This window comes from Vigna unguiculata, chromosome 5 (assembly GCF_037176805.1).
Source record: "Vigna unguiculata cultivar grain cowpea cultivar isolate G323 ecotype 2 chromosome 5, ASM3717680v1, whole genome shotgun sequence".
Classification (NCBI taxonomy): domain Eukaryota; kingdom Viridiplantae; phylum Streptophyta; class Magnoliopsida; order Fabales; family Fabaceae; genus Vigna; species Vigna unguiculata.
This window is the reverse complement of record NC_140796.1, coordinates 15,139,959-15,149,492: the sequence shown is the minus strand read 5'-3', so window position 1 is coordinate 15,149,492 and position 9,534 is coordinate 15,139,959. Positions and strand designations below refer to the sequence as shown.

The following is a 9,534-nucleotide window of genomic DNA, read 5'->3' as shown; positions in this document are numbered from 1 at the left end:
GCAGGGATGAAATTGATTCAATTTTTAAAAAATTGGGACCAAATTGAAACAAAATAACAAATACAGGGACTACATTGAGATTTTTCACATCCAATAGTGACATGTGGCACTGCCACTACCACATCACATTGTCTCTGCCACGTGACACAATATCAGATTGACACGTGTTTTAATTTTTAAAAAAAAATTAAAAAAATTTAAGAATTTAAAAAAAATTAAAAAATTAAATTAAAAAAACCACGTGCTGACACGTGACACATAATTAACACAGTTATTGTACAACTAACGGAAAAGGAACTGATTGCAATGAATTTTTAAAAATAGGCCACTTGTCAGGTTTTACAGAGACACCACTCTCAACCCAAAACCTTAAGGCAATGGGTTTATGGGCCTTGATCCTTATATGGTGCTCTACTTTCTCATTTTTGGCCAATGTGGGACTTAGACTCACACTTGGATTCCTAACAAAGAACTCTTTGTTTTGCTATAATAATTTTTGTTATTTCTCAATCTTTGATTATGTTGACATTTGAAAAGTTTTCTTAGATCTCTAAGGTATCTTTCATCTGATCATACCCTTAATTATATATTTATTTTAATTTGTGCTATTTCATTCAATAATCTCTCAAATTATTTCTAAGACACGCATTTGATACTATTTTAATATTTTTATTTATTATTTATTTTTATAATGTAGAATATTATTTTAATATATTTTATATAAATATTATTTTATTGTCTAACTCATTATCATACTATAATTTTGTCACTATAATTGTATAAATAAATTTTATTTACTATAACATAAAAACTTAACATAATTGCCATGAATTTTTTTTATCACCATCTAATATATATTGAAGTTCAAAAAATACAAGACCTATGTTTAAATTTTATTATTATTAGTTTAATCTTTGTTCTTTGCGTGATTTTGATCAAGTGATTATTATAACTTTTACTAGTGTATAAAAAAGAGATTCATTAGAATTTTAAAAATTGAAGTACACAGACAAACATTTAAAATCTATTTTAATTTGAATATTTGTTTTCCTTTTTATATGTATTTTTTAAATATTTTTAAATTTTATGAAATAGGTTTCATTAATGTTTGCAAATATAATAAATATTTTGATTCTCATGAAATTTTATTATTTGTTATTCTAATTTGAAATGTATACAATTATAATTTCTTTCTAAATATTTGATACCGAAAAAAAAAATCATTCTCTTAATATTGAATATTTGATAATGTTATATTTCGTTTACCGTAATTTTTTATTATTTTATAAAAATTAATCAGTTAATATTGAAATAATAAGAAAGTGGGTACACGTATGGATTCGAATATATACCCGTTACCTGGTGGTAGTGGGGATGAGACAAAAGTTTGATACCCGTTAGATTTGAATATAAGGATGAGATGTTCTGTGAAGATAAATATGAGATAACGAAATTCGTCCTCAGCCCGTCTTGTTACCATCCCTAATAGCACCTCTTGCTTTAAAAAGGTATTCTTTGTATCAATTCTTTGTTTTGTTTTAATATAATGGTTCAAATAAATATTTCACCTTTAATATAAAAAATAAAATAACATATAAGATATAGAGATAAGAATAAACTTTTTAAAGCAAAGGAAATAAATGTTTAGCATAGCTAAGAAATCAATGCTAGTTAACTAATAGCGTCATATTTTGTGTTGTATGTGCATGAGATTTAAAAACCATAAACATTCATTTATCATCTTCGACTTTGAAAGCCGATTCTAAATAGTGTCAACTTTGAAGGTTGGCTTAAAATAGCGTTGGGTAGGCCACTTTTAAATAGTGTCAGCTTAGCAAACGTTAATTTTAATCGATTTTTCAATTGAAACAGTTTAATGGTGATTTAGTTGACGTTAATGTGTTTTTATTTTAAATTAATCTAAACCGATGTTAAATTTATTTTTCATATTAATTTAATTTGCATATATTTGGAAGGTGTTATAATAATAATATTATTTTTAAAATTTTTATTGTGGATGAAATAAAATAAAAGACAAAGAAGAAAAATAGAAAAAGATTGGAGAGTGGATGAAATATGAGTATGGACGAAGGATATGAATTTGATTGAAATGAATCTAAACGAAGGAGATAAGAGAAATGTGTGAATCAGTGTTGTGAAGATAATGAGTATGATTAAAAGAGATGAGCGTGGATGAGTGTGATGACACTTGTTGGTGTGGATGAAAAGAATGTGTGTATAGAGATTTATGTAGAAAGTTAAAAAATAAAAAAAAATGGAGAAATTTTTAATATTCAAATATAGACCACTAAATCAAAAATCAACGTCATTAAAATCTACTATATCTTCATTAAAATGTACTGATTTATAATAGTTAAATCAATGTCAATATAATTTACGTTAATTTAAATTAGCGTAAACACACGTGCTATCGCGTCTTTGTAACGTCCCAATTAATTTGTGAGCATAATTAAAAGAAAACGTCACATGATTATAACATAGCAGTGCACTTCTGGAGTTTAAACGTAAGATCTTACAACTAAGGCACACCACGATGCCACCAAAAATAAAAGAGCATCATAAACAGACTGCTAGAAACACAAGCATATGAAAAGATTGACAAATACATAGGTCGTAGCCCTCAAGATATTCCAAGAAAACTAAGCTACAGAGTCGCCTCCTCCCTGATGACCACGATTATCCCTCGCATCTGCTCCCATCAATAAATTGATGATCATCGCAAAGATAGAAACACGACATACAAAGCAACCAACAAGAAAAGGGTAAGCTAGAGCCAATCAACATCTGTATCATACAGTTAAAATATACTTTCACCATCCAATATCAATACAACATCCAAGCATGTTAAGACGTTCAAACAATACACTACGACTCGACTCGACTCATCCGGATACGTATAACTTGGTCGGATTCAGCGGATGCCCGCACTTGTGGTGGATACCTCTGCTCACCCCCGAGCTATGTGTTACAAGTGTTACGATGGATCAATTTTCCCTCACCACAAGGTTAACCCTTAATGAATTTCAGGCCTCCTGCTACTCTCACCACAGGAGTCAGTCCGCTCTAGGTGAGACTAACTGACTCCTCAAAGTGTCAGGATGCAACCTTACCTTGAATTCTTACCTAGTTATACAGATGGGGCACCACCATGGACACCCACCCACTAACAGGGGTCATGGAATTATGTCCCGACCACTAAAGCGCGACCCTAAAAGTCTCACCTAGAGATCCCAAGGACTTACGTACTGACACGGACCAAACTTTCTTAATCAATCAAATAGACTCGGCATGCATACACACAATATATATATATATATATATATATGTATGTATATATATATATATATATATATATATATATATATATATATATATATATATATACATATATATATATATATATATATATACACACACACACACACACCTATACATAGAATTTCTCAAAATCCACCTCTTTAGTATTCCCAACCAAACCATGCCAACTCATTGTTCTCGAACCCACAATGTGGAGCTCTGTCTCATACCATTACCATGCCACATTGATACCAACCCTTTCATGTCTCATGTCGAACTCATACCAAACTCATCATTTCAATTTCATGAATCATCTCATACAATTATCATGTTCACGTTATGTTAAGATTCACAATCACAACTCATACACCACCTCATTCATACAGGCCATTCAGTTTATAAGTTTAAAGATAAAACTCATATAAGCATGTTGTTCACTTTTGAAATCAAGGAAACATCAAGACCAACCCCTTTCTCGCCCAACATCTCGCTCAGGCAGAAAGGTCTCGCTCAGGCGAGGAGGACTCTCACTCAGGTGAGCTCCCTTCGCCTAGGCGAGAGCTCGACATCCAGTATGAGAACCCTGCGCGCGTTCTCGCTTAGGCGAGACGTTCGCTCGCCCAAAACGTACAGTGGGTCGCCTGGGCGACCATTCGCGAAGAAATACTTAGGCGAGTCCTTGTAACTCTCGCCTAGGTGAGACAGGCTCGCCTGGACGAGTTTATTAGACTCTGCCATTGTTCCTCTCTGCCATCAGCACAGTTTCATACCCAAACAACGAAACAACTCATACCAAACACTCACAGTCACATATAAGCACGAAAATCACGGAATATCATCAAAACAACCATTATTGTACCGAACAATAGGGTTCTAGCTTCCCTTACCTGGAAATAAGCTAGCAAAATAACCCGACACATCCTCGACACAGAACGCACGAGCACAGCAGCTCAAGGAACGAACGGAGGAGCTGAAAGAATAGAGAAACAGAAGCACGAGATGGGTTACTTGGAAACCCTAACTGAAAAAGAAAAATGAAAAGGAACAATGGATACAAGTATGGCTAGCAACAGTACTTACATGGAGTAGGAAACAGCTTCGAGCTAGCTTGAAGATGGCAGGAACCTAACCCTAACAGAGCTTTCAGTGAGAGGGGAAAAGAGATGACGGCTGAATCTGTGAGAATGAGAGAGTGGAAGCATTAGGGCAACTGCAGGCCAACTTTATCCTTAGGGCCAGCTCTTTGCCCCATCAGATTTTGGGACAGCCCTTTTTATTAAGGGTTATAAAAGAATAGGGGGTTACAGTCTTTGTATACACTTTTTTAAATATAAATGATATTATATTAATAAATAATAATAGCGTAATTGTATACACTATTTTAAATATAAATGATATTATGTTAATAAATGATAATAGCGTAATGTTATTAAGTTAATATATAAAATAAATATATATTTATTAAAAATAAAATAAAATAAAATGAATAGAAAGAATAATTGTTAATGAATAAAAAAAACCGTTTTATAAAAAATAGGTAAGAGTAACTGTTAATTTTTAAAAATTTAATAAATAATTATATTGTAAAAGATATAATTGATATTATGAAACGTGGATACAAAAGAGTGAATCATCTTTATATATTGTTATAGATAAAAATAAATACGACATGTATCTTATATACTTTTAATATTTATTTTAATGAATTTGACTAATAACATTTTAATTTTTTTGACACTAACATTTGGAAACTAATTTAATGTTTTTTTATTGAAGTAGATTTTTTTTCTTTTACGGATAGATTTGTTCATATTTACAAAATTAAAATTTATTAATTTTATTTGGAAAAAAATATAAATAGAATTGTTGTCGGTAATAATAATAATCGTGGTTCGAATAATTTTTTTATGACATATATTTAGTTTTACTGAAATTCAATTATTCTTTTATTTGCTCGCAGATTTTAGTTGAAACTTTTAAGATCTTGGCAACTACAAAAATAAAATTGGATAGCAACCACCTTGAAAACTAATTTAAATGTATAGTTTCAAAATGAATCAGAGAAGTAATATTAGTTTAGTAAAATTACGTCAGCAACCTACCAAGTCAAAGTTGACTACAAAAATATTCTCACAAATTGGACGAGGTAAGTTAATTGTGTGGAACAAGAAACAGAAAAGGGCGTGAAATGAAAGATGTGATAGTGAAGCATGTTTATTATATTCAGCTTTTCGTATTCATCGAAGAAAACTGAATTGAACAATTATTTAGTCAAGAGGAGATATCAGATTTGCATGGCACAAACCGTTGACTTCAAAGGGGCACTGTCAAATCTTACAGTGGCCATTTGGTTCATGGTAAAGAGTTTCAGGAACCGTGTGCAAACATGTTCTTTGTTTTGTTCATACTGTGTTGTTATGTTTTGGATATTGGTAATGCCACAGACATTATCTCCTCATCTCAGTTCATCAAGGACAATGAAACTATAACCTCCGCTGGTGGCAACTTCACCTTGGGGTTCTTCACCCCTCAAAATTCTACCAATCGTTATGTGGGAATTTGGTGGCAAACCAAATCCACTGTCATATGGGTGGCTAACAGAAACCAACCTCTGAATCATTCTTCTGGGGCTGTTACGATTTCTGAAGATGGCAATCTTGTGGTGTTGAATGGTCAGAATCAAGTGATTTGGTCAACAAATGTGTCCACAGCATCATCGAATACAAGTGCCCAGCTTTCAGATTCTGGTAAGCTAGTTCTCACTGAAACCACAAGGGGAACATTGTGGGATAGTTTTCAGCAACCTTCGAATACGTTAATGCCCGGAATGAAAACTTTAACCAACGCAAAAACAGGTAGGAAAGTAGAACTTACAGCATGGAAAAGCCCTTCAAATCCCTCCGTTGGGAGCTTCACTTCCAGTGTTCTTCGACGCATAAATATACTCGAGGTGTTCATTTGGAATGAAACTCGACCGTACTGGCGCAGTGGTCCATGGAATGGTGTGATCTTTACAGGGATACCCATGTCATCGTTTCTTTATTCTTTCAAAGCTGGGGATGATGACGAAGGAAATACATATTTCTATTACACGGTACCAAGTCCGCTGGAGATTTTTATCTATGTGATGAATTCGCGAGGCCAGTATGAACAACTATCGTGGAATGATAAGAAGGAAGAAATGGAAATTTCGTGGAGTAGTCATGAATCAGATTGTGATGTTTATGGAATATGTGGTTCATTTTCTATTTGTAATGCAAAAAACTCACCAATTTGCAGTTGTTTGAAAGGGTTTGAGCCGAGGAACAAAGAAGAATGGAATAGACAAAACTGGTCAAGTGGGTGTGTTAGGAGCACACCTTTGAAGTGTGAAAGGGTCAATCAAAACGTAAGTGTTAAGGAAGATGGTTTTTCGCAACTGCAAATGGTTAAGGTTCCTGATTTTCCAGAAGGGTCTCCTGTTGACACTGAATGCAGAAGGCAATGCTTGGAGAATTGCTCTTGTGTTGCTTATTCCTATGATGTTGGAATTGGTTGCATGTCTTGGACTGGGAATCTGCTAGACATACAACAATTCTCAGAGGGAGGACTTGAGTTATATGTTCGTGTAGCCGATTCTGATCTTGAACATGGTATGCTGAGTCTGCTCAAACATTTTAAACACTGTTTCTTTGAACTGGATTCCTCATATTTTAAATTTGGTTCTTCCTTCATAACAGATAAAGGGACACACACAGCAATCATCGTCGGAATTACAGTGACAGTAGTATCAGTCATCATAGTTATTTGTGCATATGTCATGTGGAGGACTTCCAATCACCCAGGTATGACATCTTTGTCTTGTTTCAGAATTAGTTTATTATAAATTTTACTTTTTGTAGTAAAAGAGTTAAGCTTACTTTATGTTTTTAACTCCAGCTAAAATATGGCACGCAATCAGATCAGCAAGGAATAGGAACATCAAAGATTTCCAACGATTGAAAAAAGGTGAAACACCAGAACATCCTAGTCACAAAGGTGAAGAACTGTCACAAGTTAAACTCCAGGAGCTGTTACTGTTTGATTTTGAAAGGCTTGCAACAGCCACAAACAACTTCCACCTGTCCAACAAACTTGGGCAGGGTGGTTTTGGTCCTGTGTACAAGGTACCTTTAAACAAAGTTATCATATTTGAATCCATTAGTTGTTTTTAGTTGTGCTCATAAATTTTTTTTTTCAGGGGAAACTGCAAGATGGACAAGAAATAGCAGTTAAAAGACTTTCTAGAGCATCTGGACAAGGTCAAGAAGAATTCATGAATGAAGTAGTGGTCATTTCCAAGCTTCAACACCGTAATCTTGTAAGACTTTTTGGCTGCTGCATTGAAGGTGACGAAAAGATGTTGATCTATGAATACTTGCCAAATAAAAGCTTGGATGTGTTAATCTTTGGTTAGTATTTTTCTCATAACCATTTCCATACTAATTGTTTCTGTTTATTTAGGACACAATTGTTTAAGATATAAACATTCATTTCATAACTAGGGAGTTTTCTTTGCAAGCATGCTAATCCAGGGCCTTTAGATGACTCAGCTTCATAACTTCCATTTCTAAGATTGTGTTCTTAACAGTATAATTCTACCACAATTTTTTAGATCCATCAAAAAGTAAACTCGTAGGTTGGAGGAAGCGGTGCAGCATAATAGAAGGAATAGCTCGAGGATTGCTATATCTTCACAGGGACTCCAGACTAAGAATCATACACAGAGATTTGAAGACAAGTAATATCTTGTTAGATGAAGACCTAAATCCAAAAATATCAGACTTTGGTATGGCTAGAATCTTTGGAGGCACAGAAGATCACGCTAATACTAATAGGATTGTTGGGACATAGTAAGTATATTTTCTTTATCCATTATTTGAAGAAAATTATTGGAGAATCACGGTTGACATTTTAATGCAGTGGCTACATGTCCCCTGAATATGCAATGCAAGGCCTGTTTTCAGAGAAATCGGATGTCTTTAGCTTTGGTGTTTTAGCACTAGAGATTGTAACTGGAAGAAGAAATTCAAGCTTTTATGATGATGAACATGTTCTTAGCCTCTTGGGATTTGTAAGTCTCAGCAACTCATTTCTCATTCACAGAAACATTTGCCTTTTGTTCATCCAACATACAAATGTTTGATTTTTCTTTTCATTTTAGGCCTGGATACAATGGAGGGAAGGCAACATATCTTCTATAATAGATCCAGAAGTATATGATCCTAGTTATCATATAGATATTTTAAGGTGCATTAACATAGCTCTTCTGTGTGTACAAGAACTTGCTGTAGACAGACCCACTATGGCTGCAGTAATTTCTATGCTTAACAGTGAGGTTGCGTTTCTTCCTCCTCCAAGCCAACCTGCATTCATCCTGAGGCATAATCTGCTGAATTCGGAGCCATGTAAAGGAAGTCATAGATTTTCCTCCACCAACACTGCTAGCATTACAACTATCTATGGAAGATAGAAAATAAGAGCTCTAAGAAAGGTGAATCAAGCACAGTCACAACCTATTCTCTTACAGCATTTCCCAGAATGAGTAAAGAACTCAGCATTGGAATTGGTTCCAAGAAACTGAATTGAGTCCTCTTCGGGGGTGTTCAGTGCTGATTGCTGACAATATAAATAGGTGTTTTGCCCCATTTTGTAGATTTTTTTTTGCCTTTTTCTTGTTTTTCCTCCATTGTAATCATCATAAATATTTACTTTATGAATTAACATGACCTTATATTTTCTGTTTCAGTTTGCTAAATGTATTCATAGTCTTAAGTTATCGGCACTTTTAATTTAAAAGTCAGTATGATAATTGTATCTCTTAATTTCTTAGTCTGTTCAAACTTTCAGTATTCATAAATGTAAATGTTGTTGATCAATGAGAAAACTAGAATCTTTTAATAATAGAAGTGATTCCAATGTAAAATGATTCTAACAAATTTACCTTGTGGTTTTATTTCTGAGTCATAATACCTACCTACAATTCATCAAGTACCAGAGCAAAGTGAGAAATCTGATGTAGTTGCTCTTCAATAGATGTAAGAATGAATGTGGAGTTTCAAGGATCACAATCTTCAATCCCTTTTCCTGCTTCAGTATCTTCTGAATTCACTTCATTTATCTCCATCCCATAATGTTGTTAATCTTTCTTTGGTACTTAAAATGCATTCTTTTTTTTATGGAAAAAAATTGAATGAT

At 33.6% G+C, this 9,534-nt stretch overlaps 1 protein-coding gene across 1 annotated transcript; it reads left to right on the top strand.

The window, feature by feature from the left end:
• The first annotated feature begins 5,527 nt into the window (after positions 1-5,527).
• Positions 5,528-9,170, top strand: LOC114184390 (G-type lectin S-receptor-like serine/threonine-protein kinase At1g11300). The gene is made up of 7 exons (XM_028071700.2): positions 5,528-6,950; positions 7,038-7,142; positions 7,237-7,463; positions 7,538-7,748; positions 7,952-8,189; positions 8,260-8,410; positions 8,501-9,170. The coding sequence occupies exons 1-7, from the start codon at positions 5,705-5,707 to the stop codon at positions 8,807-8,809; spliced, it is 2,487 nt and encodes an 828-aa protein (XP_027927501.2). The 5' UTR covers positions 5,528-5,704; the 3' UTR covers positions 8,810-9,170.
• The last annotated feature ends 364 nt before the right edge of the window (positions 9,171-9,534 follow it).

Bases quoted from the DNA above. Each gene is read 5' to 3' on its own strand.
- LOC114184390 (XM_028071700.2), top strand. From the start codon at position 5,705: ATGTTCTTTGTTTTGTTCATACTGTGTTGTTATGTTTTGGATATTGGT. The intron at 7,749-7,951 runs GTTAGTATTTTT...ACAATTTTTTAG, and splicing joins CTTGGATGTGTTAATCTTTG to ATCCATCAAAAAGTAAACTC. The intron at 8,411-8,500 runs GTAAGTCTCAGC...TTTTCATTTTAG, and splicing joins TTCTTAGCCTCTTGGGATTT to GCCTGGATACAATGGAGGGA.